This window comes from Heptranchias perlo, chromosome 29 (genome assembly GCF_035084215.1).
Source record: "Heptranchias perlo isolate sHepPer1 chromosome 29, sHepPer1.hap1, whole genome shotgun sequence".
Lineage (NCBI taxonomy): Eukaryota > Metazoa > Chordata > Chondrichthyes > Hexanchiformes > Hexanchidae > Heptranchias > Heptranchias perlo.
In genome coordinates, this window is record NC_090353.1 from 28781022 (window position 1) to 28795327 (window position 14306).

General features: G+C 42.1%; 1 protein-coding gene across 1 annotated transcript in view; it reads left to right on the plus strand.

The window, feature by feature from the left end:
* Positions 1-14306, plus strand: part of LOC137299690 (interleukin-6 receptor subunit beta-like) — a 51685-nt gene that overhangs the window by 35266 nt on the left and 2113 nt on the right. The window contains exons 8-13 of the mRNA XM_067968629.1: positions 141-223; positions 1132-1336; positions 6242-6427; positions 9255-9356; positions 10712-10858; positions 12934-13074. Of these exons, the coding sequence (XP_067824730.1) occupies positions 141-223; positions 1132-1336; positions 6242-6427; positions 9255-9356; positions 10712-10858; positions 12934-13074 (864 nt within the window). The remainder of the gene's footprint in view (positions 1-140; positions 224-1131; positions 1337-6241; positions 6428-9254; positions 9357-10711; positions 10859-12933; positions 13075-14306) is intronic.

A 14306-nucleotide genomic window follows, 5' to 3' on the forward strand; every position in this document is an offset into this window, starting at 1 on the left:
CACAGCTTTCATGTTATTTTCAAATAACCTCTAAATGCAAGGAGCTAAAAAATATTTTGACTAACTGCAATTGTACTTTTGCTGTTTTTCCTTTTTGCTGCGCTTTGATTAATTTTCACAAGCTTCTTTCTTTATATTAGCTCCAGCCCATAAACTAGAGATTTGGAGAAGTATTGAGGCCGCCGACTCAAATGGAACACGTAGAGTGCGCCTAATGTGGAAGGTACACCTCTTTAGTATTAATCAGCAGAACAGAGATTTTATCATTTCAAGACAGCAATATCCCCTGACTGTCAGTAGCCTTACTGCAACCCCTGCTGTTTGCACATTAATGTTGTGCATTGATATGAAAATATTTAAAAGACAAGCTATCGGTGATGATTTCACCTATGAGGTGACAAATTGTTTGCGAAGAAATATTTCTAGATTTTTAAAATCTCAAGTCAATAAAGTCCTGCCAGGCTTTGATTTTTAAAAAATGTTCATATGACAACAAGAATGCTACTAATGGAATTATTTTTGCAAGCAAACATGTAATGAATTCAATTGTTACTCCTGTTGACATACTATGTTTTGAATTGGGGGTCATTTTAACTTCGCCGCAGTAACCTGGCGGAACAGATCGCCTGTCCGTTGTAGAACCCGCCTGATTTTTATCCATTGATTTTAGGTGATCTGCTCGGTCAGATTTCCGCCCACGTGGCAAGGTTAAAAATTACCCCAGTGTGCTTTTTACACTGATGTGAAAAGTCTGATTTCAGAACATAAATGTATTTTATAAAAATGAAGGCTTTTCTGTGCTTTGGGCTGAATTTTGACTCAACGTCTTATCCAATTAAGATTATGTGCAGTCTTAAGTAATTATGATGAACTTTGAAACTGTTTTACCACAATACTGCTTACCACTGTATGCACTAAAGAACCTGTAAACGCCATGTGAGCTAACAGCTAAAGTAGCCTGTGAGGCTGGGTTACAAGAGATAGTTACTAAAGCTTTCAAGCAAACATTATTGCTGTCACTTTTTAACTTCCAGGAGAAACCTAAATTCAGTTTGCTGTAATCATATTCATTAAAATATTGCATCCATCTGAGTAACACCATTAAATCAGCATCTTAACATTTTTCCACAGCCACTGAAAAAGAACGCAGCAAATGGAAAAATTTTGGGTTACCGAGTCAACCTGCATGAGTCAGAGATCCAAGCGTTCAACACTTCAGACTTAGAGTACAGCTTCCATCTAGCTGACGGAAACTACAGGATCCAAGTATCTGCTTACAATTCAGTTGGGAAATCTCCAGAGGCTCAGATTGTCATCCCTTCATCTAATGAACTAGGTAACCCAAATCACATAATTTTAGCAAAATATTTCCATTCAATATTGGTTAGGTCTTTGCAAAGGAAAATTATGTCAAACAGATTATACAGGATGAAATTGCATTAAAATTAAATTCTAAATCTAAATTTAACATTGCATGGCTGCATTGTATTGGGTATCTTTATCTCAGAAGCAGAACAACTGAGTAATGTATAAGCAACAAAGTCTCAGGTTTATTCTGACATTTGATTCACACCATAGATACATAATAATACCCAAAGAGATTTCTTCATAATGATAAACTCTCAATCCTAATCATTTTACTGAATCTTTGTGATACCCTTTCCTTGACTAATATTGTTCCTATAATGGGGTGCCCAGAACTTCATGCCATACTCCAAACTATGGCCTAATCTATTCCATCTAGAAATTCAACATCAGGGGCTCGAATTTAGCAGGCCTGCGGGTTCCCAGCGGGTGGTCCTCCGGGAGCGTCGAAAACGCGAACGGCGAAATTAGTGGGTTGCCCACGCGATCGTAGCAGGCAATCCACTAATAGGATCCAATTACCTGCTCCTCCGGGGTCCACGGCGCTGGCCTGCGCGTCGGTCGGGCTGCGCATGCGCAGTACGATCTGTCAGCTGGAGGCTCTCTAGTTAAAGGGGCAGTCCTCCACTGACAGATGCTGCAACCAATGGGACAAATTGCAGCATGGAGCAGCCCAGGGGGAAGGCTGCTCCCAGTTTAATGATGCCTCACCCCAGGTATCATCAGATGGGGTGAGGAGGAGGGGGAGGTCACAGATCTTCCCCCCGGCGGGCGGGAGGAAGCGGCCTGCCTCTGCCACCAAGAAGGCCTGGCTCGAGGTGGCAGAGGGGGTCACCTGCGCCACCAACATATCGCCCACCTGCATACAGTGCAGGAGGCGCTGCAATGACCGCAGTAGGTCAGCCACAGTGAGAACACGAAGTCTTTCCCCTACACTCCGTCTGCCACAACACTGCCCCCACCCCAAATCTCCTTCGGCACCGCCAACACTATTCTGTCACATCACCCTTCATGCCCACTCACACCCCATCCTCATCTTACCTCCACCTACTCACCTCGCCAGTACTCATCCTGCCACTAACACGCGACCCAATCCTCATACAATCTCATGGCTCCATCCCATACTCACCCTCTCGTGCATCTCCCTCACGGCCAGCCTCACTCAACCTGCCACCACCTGTGCTGCAGCCACAGGGCATGCATCACATATGTGCAGTAGGCAGGGTAAGGCAAACGTCTCGTCAGCATGAAGGGGGTGCACAAGGGTGTCTGAGGGTTTGTCATGGGTGTTACCCATATTGAATTTCAGAGCCACAAACAGCACACATTATATTGACACCACCACTGCCATGTCTCCGCGAATCCTGTCCATTGTATCCAATAATGCCCGCTCCTGGGTATCACTATGAGGACCCACCACTGATGCCACCCATCGTGTTACTGCAGAGTAGGTGCAGGTGTATTTGCAGGGCTCGTCCGCGCAGACGACTGAGAGACATCGGCGGTGTAGCCGGCTGCACCCTGGAAGGATGCGGAGGAGAAGGTGTGGAGGTCAGTGGTGACTTTGCCAGCGACAGGTAAGCAGTTGGTGCTGGGGCCAGCCAGGAGCAGCTCGGCATGAAAGAGGCTGCAGATCTCCACGACTACATGTCGAGCGAATCTGCGCCTCCCTGTGCACTGCTGCTCGGAGAGGTCCGGGGAGCTGCGCCTCGGTCTGTGGACCCTGTGGCGAGGGTAGTGCCCTCTGCGACGCGTCTCTCTCTGCGGTAGCCCTCCCTCCTGCTGTGCAGGTGGGCGTGCAACCACACCGTGTTGGGGGGATCCACGTCTCTGCGGCGGACGGCGTGGACTGCGAGGCTGCTGGTGCTGGTCATGCTCTTCGTCCTCCGAGGGTGTCCACACACCACCCAACTGGCAGGTGTTGGTCTGAGGGGTTGTGCAGGGTAGGTGTGTGGGTCCTCGGACTGGGGCTGCGGTTTCGTGTCGGTCTGTCCTCTGGCTTGGCCGGGGGGTGGTGGGGGGCAGGGGTTGCCCTATGTGACGCGGTGGCCTCCTGCGTGGGTGAGGGCTCTCCCCCGTGGAGCGCACCTTGGCACCTGCCACAGGCTGCTGGCTGCAACACGCCTGGTTTGAAGGGTCCTGTTTCCCCCAGTGTGGGAAACTGACTGCCTTGAACGTAAAATCCCACACTTCCTCTTTTGACAGCTGCTTCAGCTCATTAACTGACCACAACGAGCAAGTTAAGTGCTCTCAAGTGGAACCCCGCTGGCTTTAATTGCCTGCGGGATTCCCACCAGCGGGGCTTTCGCGCGCAGCCCCGCACGTCAGCGCGGTACCCGGAAGTGGCCGGGATTTCGTCCGAATCCGGTCACGTGATCGGAGATCGGGATTTTCGGGGCCCCCCCGCTGGAAACCCGCAGGTAACCCGACCCTAAAATCGAGCCCCATGTGTTTCCTGTTGGTAACTGTCATAATTTTTTATCAACATGATTGTTTAATCAAATAATCTGAGATTTACTGGGGAAATTAATAATGAAATTCCAAGATTAAGATTTAGGTGATGTTTGTCTTTAAAGATCGCCAATTCACAAGAGCTTCTGCAGTATCTATGCTGCACGGATAGAGAGATGGCTAGGAGACAGAAAGTAAAGAGCAGGAGCAAATGGACATTTCCCAAATTGGTGGGATATGGGTAGTGGTCATCTCCAGGGAGCTGTGCTGGGATCTCTTTATGTTTCTGCTTATATAAATGATTTCCCATTCACAACAGGAATAAATCAAAATTTGGTAATAATACCAAATTAGAGAGCATGCCAAACTGGAGGAAAAGTGCAGTAGTTTACAAGAGGAAACAGACAGGTTAGCAGAATGAGCAGATAGGTAGCAGGTGCAGTTTAATACAGAAAACTGTGAAGTAGTACATTTTGGGGAGAAAAAAAAACAATCGAGAAAGCAAACCCTACACAGTAAGACTCTTAACTGAGTGGAAGAATGAAGCGATCTAAGGATGCAGATACATAGATCTTTAAAAATCATTAAAATAAAGGGGATTCTAGGTTTTTATAGGGGCACCGAATACAGAAGCAAGGAGGTGATGTTGAATTTCTAGATGGAATAGATTAGGCCATAGTTTGGAGTATGGCGTAAAGTTCTGGGCACCCCATTATAGGAACAATATTAGAGTCAAGGAAAGGGTATCACAAAGATTCAGTAAATGATTAGGATTGGGAGATTATCATTATAAAGAAAGGCTCAAAAATTGTGTGGGGGGTGGGTCTACTAGAACAGATAAGGTTAAGGGAATACTTTTTGGAAGATTTCAAATTTATGAGAGGGCGAACATTGAAAGATTGCTTCTTCTGTTTGGTGAATCGGTAACAAGGGGGCAAACACTCAGGATTATCACTGGAAGAACAAAAGGGAAGTTCACTTTTTCACGTAGAAGGTTATTAGAACTTGGGATGCTTTACTGAGGCAAAGGCTATAGTATCAAATAAAGGGGAATTGGATAAGTATGTGAAAATGAAGAATATAAAAGAACACAGGCAAACGGCAGGGAAATTAGATTAGAGTAGATAGCTCCAGTCAAATAGTTAACTCCGCCAGAGGTGCAATGGGCTGAACGAACTCTTTCTGTGCTGTAATTTTCATGATTCTATTCTTCTGCATTCTAAATAGTGTCCAGTCAAATGAAGTGGTGCACTATGATGTTCATCTGTGAATCTATACTGACTATTTCTAGTGAATTTGCCTACTTTTGTCAGTGTTGCAATCCAAGTCAGGCATGAATATCCATTCCATGGTATGCAGCTTACCACAGAACCCTGGCTTTAGCACTGAGAATGAGGCTTACTTAGCGGATCTGTTTTGTATTATGGCTTTAATGCCACAAAGGTTTTTTTTTTCTTATTTTGTTGAATGTGAGGCACTCTCTTTTCAATTTTTTTAATTTGTATTTTTGCTGAATTTCTGTGTTCATTAAGGTAAGAATTGTGATTGGTGGAAATGGAAGACCTTTTAGCAGATTAAATCTCTGCTCCAATGATGCTTTTCCCACACCAGTGCAAATTCCTTTAATTTCCCATAGCAGCTACTTTATTATCTCTCTTGAGTTATACTGCCAACATATATTGAATTGAGAACTGAGTTTTGTGTTTTGAGCCTATATCCAATAGGACCCAATTAACGCAGGACCCTTAGAGCCAAAGAAAGAAAGACTTTCATTTATATAGAGCCTTTCACGACCTTGGGATGTCTCAAAGTGCTTTTCAGCCAATGAAGTCCTTTGGAAGTGTAGTCACTGTTGTAAAGTAGGAGATGCGGCAGCCAATTTGTGCACAGCAAGGTCCCACAAACAGCAATGTGATAATTACCAGATAAGCTGTTCTTATTGATGTTGGTTGAGGGTTAAATATTGGCCAGGACACCGGGGAGAACTCCTCTGCTCTTCTTTGAAATAGTGCCATGGGATCTTTTACGTCCACCTGAGAGGGCAGTTTAATGTCTCATCCAAAAGACGACACCTTCGACAGTGCAGCACTCCCTCAGAACTGCATTGTAGTACTTTAGCCGTATGGATAGCAATAAAATCCAGGTCCAAAGTGTTCCAATGTACTGTCCCACTATTCCTTATAAACAAGAAGTACATGCAGGTTTCAAACTTTAAACCAAAAAGTATCATTTTTTGTTACCTTTAGAGTAATTATTCTGATTGCCTATTCCTGGCAGAAAGCCTCACTCGCCAAGAGCTCATATCAAGGAATTGGCAAGTGCAGCCTACAACTTATCGTTCATTAAAATTACCTTCTTCTAAGAAGATATGGCAGTTTCTTAAGACAAAATATTCACCACAACTTTCTTTATGTTATATGAGCAGGGTTTCCGCCACTGTCCCATGTTTTTGCTTCTTCAAATGGCAACAGCAGCCTTCTGATACAGTGGAAATCTCCCAGCATGACAACAACTGGTTATGTGGTCGAATGGTGTGTGGTGTCTGAGAAAATTGCCTGTAATATCAACTGGCAAAATGTACCTGCCAATAGTACAAAAGCAATTGTACAAGGTAAGTAACTGAATGCTAAATTCTTGGGTGAATTTGATTAGCCTAATAATGGTTTTGCTAACACTGTTTTAACTGAGAAACCTTGGCGAAGGACCGTGGTCCATTGTGCAAGTCATAACCAGGGTTAAGCGGAGTAGGAGCCGACAAGATAAATTAAGAAGTAATGGTTAGAAGGTTGGATTGAGGGAGTTAAGTAGCTCAACAGTTTTTAAGTCCTAGGAGTTAGAGTATTAATACAAAGTAGGTCTGTGGTTAGGTTAAGCAGGGGTCCTGTTACAATTTGGGCTAACTCCCAGCACTTTTTTTTTACTTATGCTCACCACAAAAGGCAGCTTCCAGTGTAGCACTGTTCGTCTCATGAATTGAAACTTGAGCCTATAGGTCTAGTGAATGGGATGTAGCACGTCTCAAGGCTAATAATCTGCCCTTTTACCTGAACAAGTAGAGATCCACAGGGTACTCCTGATTCTTCAATAGGTAGAAAACCACATTGACAGACTATATATTTCAGGATAAAGAAAGAAAGAGCTTGCATTTATATAGCACCTTTCACGACCACAAGGCTTCCCAAAGCACTTCACAGGCACTGAAGTACTTTCAAAGTGTAGCTACTATTGCAAAGTAGAGAAATACAGCAGCTAATTTGCACACAGCAAGGTCCCACAAACAACAAAGAGATAAATAACCAGACAATCTTTTATGATGCTGGATGAGGGATAAATGTTGGCTCGGACAACTCCCTGCTCTTCAAATCTTGCCATGGGATCTTTTACACCCACCTGAGAGGGCAGATAAGGCTTCAGTTTAACCTCAATTCTTACTGAACTGAAGTGTCAGGCTAGATTATTTACGTAAGTCTCTAGAGTGGGACTTGCACCTACAACCTCCAGACTCCAAGGCAAGAATACTATCACTGATCCAAGGCTGTCACTAAGACATAAGTTATAGAACCTTACAGCATAGAAGGAAGCCATTCGGCCCGTCATACCTGTGCTGGCTTGTTGAAAGAGCTGTCCAATAATTGTTTATTATGAGAAATAAATATTCGCAGAAGCAAGTTAAGTTCAGTAGATAAAATAGCAATACAAAATGTAACTTTTACCATACATTGAACTGTTTTGAGTCCAACATAAGAAATCATTTTAAGATTTTAGTCCATTTCAGAGTTCTTTAAAATGAGTCTTTTGATTAACTTTTTACTGAAGGCACACACCTTGATGCTCATTTCGGCCTGTTTTGGCACAGAAATATATTAGATTTGAGTGGCAGTGAAGATGAGCGGTGAGAACCGTGTGTCAAAATAAACACCTCAGGTCACAGATACTAACTTTGAGACAACAATAGCAGGATGCCTCCGATGGGACAGCTGTTACTACTCACGACTGTCTCTTTATCGCAGCAGAAAACTGCGTGCATTGATTAATTAATAAAAGCAATTTTGCCCTGATAGGGATTTATCTGCAAGTCATTAATGTACACAGAGATGTGCCATGCCTTGTAGCTTGCACCTGTATTCCACACAGGAGCTGTGTGTTTGCTTCACTGCACACATATAAATATAAAATGCTACTTGATGCCCTTATAGTCAGGGAGTCAAGACCAAGTGTAGTCTTCAGGTGAAGTGGGATTAGAGGGGAGAGATGTTAATTGGACCCGGGAGCAGACATGATAGGATACCTATTTTAAAGTCAGACATTCTGTCTTTATTTGTATATAATACTTTGATTTTGAATTAGCAAAACTTAGGATAATTTTGGAAACAGAGGAGTACAGTTGGCTGGGAAAAGAGGAGTTTCTTTGCAGTACATACTGAAGAACTAGGCAATGCTTAACTGAGGTGCCACAGTGCCACTACTGGCAGGAGGATGTAATTACAGCATAAGTTTACATAGGCAGTTTCCATTATAAATGTGGCTATCCGAATTTATAATAGAAATAAGGACAGAATGTTTCATTTTAAATTAGGGACTGAATTAAATCTGATTGCCCTGTTCCAATTATTCCACCCCTCATACACACACATACACAAAAAACAGAAATCAATTTTAGAGATCAGTTAACAGAGAACAATTTAAATTTCTTATTCATTTGTGATGCCGATAATCAGAAGTATATATTCACTTTGCTGACAGGCTCTGAAGCTAAAAGGACAAAACAGAAATTTAACAGAAAAGCAGTCATGGCTTCCATTTTAAAACCCGAGAGCCCTGGCCTTCCACTGATTTAAATGGAAGAATATAACATAGAAATGTTACAGCTTGAAACAGGATGGATCCTCATTTCTGTTACAACCTATATATCATTTTTCAATCTAGGAAGCTTAACATTGACTTAAACTTGAAGGTAGAGATGGAACAATGGTTAACTGTAAATCATTTGACTCCTTTTAAGGAAAAATCTGAAAGCAATAGAACTTCCAAATCTTCTGATTGCCCTTTTATTAATTTATCATAGGTTTCATGTGTAATTCCCTATTTAGCCACAGCTTTGAGATAAAGTGCAATAGGTGTCAAAATGATAATGTTGTCATATTGGATTGAGGATCAAATTAAATTTCAAACCATTGTTATTGAAAGAAATATTAATAGAACAAAACTTTGTTGCACACAAAAGTGTTTCTCAAAAATTGTTTGTAGTTGCTGACCTGTGGTCCTGTAAAAACTGAGTTAGTAAATTAACCCCCTTTCAGTTAACATTACAATTACAAAAGCTAACAACCCAGCCAAATTGAGAATTATTTTTGGGAGAAAAATACTAACGGATTAAGAAATGATGAGGGGGAATACTTGTTAAAGCTATACTGAAATCCTGTGAATTTCTTTTCCAGACAATATTGAGCCAATGCGCCTCTACAGCATTTTGGTTTACCCTCTTTATGATAGTTTACCAGGCATTCCAGCATCTACTCAGGCATATTCAAAAGAAGGTGGTAAGTAATATGAATAAAGTTTGCCCTTTTGGTTTTGTACACAGTATCAGTTTTTTAAAAAAGAAGCTCATTTACTGTTTAGATTTACCAAAATGGTACAACAGGGAAGATTTAACAAATGTGGAATTATAAAATTATTTTACAAATAATTTTAATGGTTGAAAAATTATGAGCCTAGCCTAGCTAGGATTACTACTTAATCCTGTCTCATTACAAAATACAAGATCTAAATAGCCTGTTCCCTAGTTGGTTGGGTGGGGGTGGGGAGTGGGGAGGAGGACAGGAGGGGAGCTAACATACGACAGTAGCAGCATGGAGCTGGGAGGAGCATGAAAAGAAGTACTTACATTTTGGTGGCGGCCTCCAGCAGTCCCTTTAAGGCCTGCTAGTTAGGACACATGTAATCCTGAGCGGAGCAGGCCCAGCCTGGAAACCCCGCCTTTATTAATATGATGGTGCCCGTAATACAGGCGCAGATTGGGCACAGGACATTGCATCCGAGATTAGTACCTTTTGCTGTTTTCTGCCCAGAAAACAGGCATAACGAGGACCAATTTCTCTCTCTACGTCTGACATCCTTGCAATTATTCTCAGCAAACTCATGACAACACAGACTTGATAATGAGTATAACTGCTTACAGGCTTCCATACCCCTAGCAAAGGTAAGATGAAATAGAAGACTAATGATTAGGGGAGAGTCTATGGGTTTTAGGACTGCTTTCTTTCCTTTGAAGATTAAATAGTTTCTTCTAAATCATCAAACAATCAAAATGTTAACCATTTTTAACACTTTGATATATATATAAACAAGAAGAATTGCAGGAACTCAGGCTTCTTAGTGGCCTAATAAGCTGTTTTGATGCCTGATAGAAATTGGAAAACCCAATTTCGTCTGTGTGGCTGATACAAAATTAACATGAGGTACTACTTGTCCTTCAAATAACCGATCATTTGATTAATTTATAGAGCAAAATTCAGACAGCCATTACAGTTTTCCAAGAAATGCTTCACATAACATAACTCTAAAATAATATTAAAAATGTCTCATTGGGTGGAAACTACTTTTGAGACAGAGAAAAATCTGCTGGAGTTCCTACTCCTATTCACAACCCTGTTTGCACATACGAATACCAGGTGAGGACAGGATTAGGCTCAACTGAGATGCTCCCCGTGGTCGGCTAGTCTTTTAGGCACGCACATGAAGTATGTCCAATTGGGCAAGGTAACATCCATAAAACAGTACACCAGCAAGGAGGGAAGGAGGAAGGGAAGGGAGAAAATTACCAGAAAAAGGTGAGAGAAAATAATAATGGAAAGTCCTGCTTGCTCTCACATTGATGTCATTAATATTGCAGCCCCACGAAGCAGTCCTGTAATTAGATCGAAGCAGATCTGGAAGACCAAAGTACAGCTTGAGTGGGATGAACTTCCAATTGATGATCGGAATGGTTTTATCAGGAACTACACAGTATTATACAAAAATAAGAATGGCATGCTAAAATGTAAGTAAAACCACCGGTAATGATTATGCTTAATTTAGTTATGATATGGGTAAATTAATTGTTATGACTCCGATTCACTCAGAAATTGCCATTTTCACTGCCTCCGGCACATTTAATGAAAGATTGTGTTACTGGGACAGCTTGAGGACATGGTTGTTTTAATGGAGATGTCGAGCTACTTTTATTTTAGGGGCATAAGACTACAAGAGTAAAGAAGCAGTGACTTTATACAAGGCAAGGTTTAGCCCACAGTTGGTGTACCGTGCAATGATTTTTTAAATGATGAAGAATTTTGCTAGACTGATTAGGAAAGACTCTTTCCTCTGTTTAGAAGTCATCAATTTAAAATGTTCACGGACGGTGAGGAGGGAGGTTAGGAGGAATTCCTTTACACAGCATGCAAAAGTTTACCACAGGGAGTGGGTGAGGTGGAGACAGTTACACTTTGAATGAAAAACCGGATGAAGCAGAGGAAAATATAGAGCTATTCAGAGAGCGCATCAATGGGATTAGTTTTAGATTGCTCTAGCAAAGAGCTAGAATGGATACATTGGGCAGAATGGCCTCCTTCTGGTCTGTAAACTTGTATTGAGTGGGGCTGCCTGGGTGGTGGAGGCCCATGGCATCATTGTGGGGCCAGGAGGACCACTCCTGCTCCTCCTCACCCAAGAGGAACCTGTAAAAATAGACTTACCTGAGCCGGGATCCTTGCTGCTGCCAGCCATCAGGACACGACATTGCTCAATAAATGAGGCTCCCACTTCTCTGGGGCGGGCGGCCTCCTGTGCCTGAAGTCAGGTAAGTAAAAATGGTGGGGTGAGGAAACGCTTCGGGAATGTGGCACGAATGCCCCCTCCCATCTTATCACCGTCCTCCACACCCTCTGTACGCAGCAGACAGATAAAATGGGAGTTAAATCGGCCCTTTGGTCTCCCTCTCTGGAGTACTGCGAGCATTAATCTAGCAATTTTTGGCATTACTGTCCCTAACTGTTTACATATCTGCAGCAGACAATCAACCATGCTCGGCTTCTGTCTTCAAAGCTATGCAGAAGTTAGTATTTCCAACTATTAACCTGACTAATCACAAGGTCAAAGAAAACTATGGACGGGCTGGACAGGCTGGTGCCTACCGCCATCTTGGATTTAAAGAGACATGAAAGACTTATTTTTCACAATTGTTGTACCTGCTTGCAAAGCCATAATTCATCTGTTCTGACAGAGCCTTTTGCCTTCATTACCATCCTAAAGGAACTAAATAAAAGATTATGAGACATGTTGTATGATTGTGCATGGGGTTGGACCTGGTTTGGTCAGTAGGAACGCAAGCCTGAATTTTCTGATCATCGTTATCTTAATGCCATTGGAAACCAGTTTATTTTAAGCCAGGCATTGAAATAATGCTGATTAGCAAGTCCAGGGTGCAATGTCCTAGCTAAAGGAAAAGTGAGGCCACCTTTGTAGATCTAATCCCTCTGGTTGTGGGTATTGAAGGACATTGTGGGAACATCTTGGCAACAGCAGTTTGATGACTTCATGTGGGTCAAATGTTTCTCTTGTGTTTCTTATACCTGGTTGTATTTTTAAAAAATGAACATGTTCTGATACCAGCTGAAATAACTTTACATACTGCAGCGGCCATTTTCTTCAGCTACCACTGGTCTTAATGCCACCTGTATAGTAAAATATTGTTACATTTTATTTGGAGCTTTCAGCTAAATATATTTCTTTGCTTTAAACAATTGCCCTTCAATATATTTATATACATGCAGCTCCCCTTGCCCCCATCCCCCCATTACTTATCTACCATGGCAGTGATAAAATCAACTTTCTTAGAGACTGAGGAACATTGCTGCCTGTAAGTGTTGTGAGTTCACCAATACCAACCAGGCATAAATTCTCATTTTTGCCGGTGGCCACACCACTCCCAATAACCATTAACCATTTGCCAAACTTGTTTGGATTGAAATCCATTTTGGATTTATCAATGACAGGTTTCATAACCCATTTATTTAGTGGTTTGTCTGCAGTATTTCTTTGACTCCAACAGAATTATTTATCTTCCCTTCTCCTCAGCTGCTGTCGTAAATGGATCTGAAAACAATTACATTCTTTCTGGTCTATCGGCAAACACAGTGTATGATGTGAACATCATGGTATCCACAGATGCAGGAAGCACCGCCGGCTCCAGTCTAACCATTACTACCAAGACATTTGGTAAGAATTATAACATGGATGCCGAAACCTTTATAGTTCAGCAAAGTTTACCATGTTTAAAACAGTAAAAAAAAAATTTGTTGCACCTCATTTAAGTATTTTACTAAATAATTTAAAACATATTAAAGTTTTCATAAGAACATAAGAAATATGAGCAGGAGTAGGCCATACGGCCCCACGAGCCTGCTCTGCCATTCAGTAAGATCATGGCTGACCTTCGACCTCCACTTTCCCGCCCAATCCCCATATCCCTTAATTCCTCCATAGTCCAAAAATCTATCTATCTCAGCCTTGATTTAGGCAGCCAGTTTCTTACTGGTTTTAATTGTAGCAGAATATTTCTTACTTTTAATTTCTTGTTTGGTAAATTAGTGCAAAAGATATAGTTTGCATGGAAGAGCTAGAAAGTTGACAAAGTGGAAATCTTTTACTTCAAAACAGTTTACTTCAAAGTAGACCATAAACGCAAACAAAGTTCACTGGAGTGTAAATTTGCCTTGAGCGGTAACGCAAAATGGGCAGTAACGCATCCACAGCCCGCTTTGATATTTTATATGCTAAAACAATGGGATTGATGTTTGGATTGCACTAGGGGTACTCTGCAATATACCCTGGAAGAGTTAGCAGAATGGTAGCATGTGTTGCACGCTGCACAGCGTAGTTGGAGAAAGAGGCTTACGTCTGTTTGTGAATGAGTAATAATAATAAGCCACGGCACAGAAGGAGGAGCAGGAGTTAACAAAAACCATTGCAGGAGATCTATTAGGAGGTGAGGGTTCCTGTGAACAAGTCTCCTTCTATTTGGTCTATCTACAGCTGTAGATCTATTTGCTCCTTCATCCTGTTGATGCTTCTCCTCCTCATCATCATCCTCTAGCCAGAGTGCCATTAAGAATAAAGAACATTGCACAGCCACTACAAGAACTTTAAAATTGTCTAAGTAGCTAAAATACACTATCTAATACAAGCAAAATGTCTGCCCAACCTTTGCAGTATGTTAACTGAGAGCAGGTGAGGATCCCTTTAAATACCATTGGAAATGGCTGCCTCCCAACTTGTACCGCCCATGGTTTGTGGGTGGGTTGAGGAGCTGGTGGCGTAAACGTGGGTAGAGATGAGAACGGCATTGGGATCCTAACTGTCATTTTACCCTTATTTTTATTTATGAACGAGGCCCCCCTGCCTGCTTCTGGTGGGAGCGCTGGCTGCCTAAATCAAAGTCGGCACGAGAA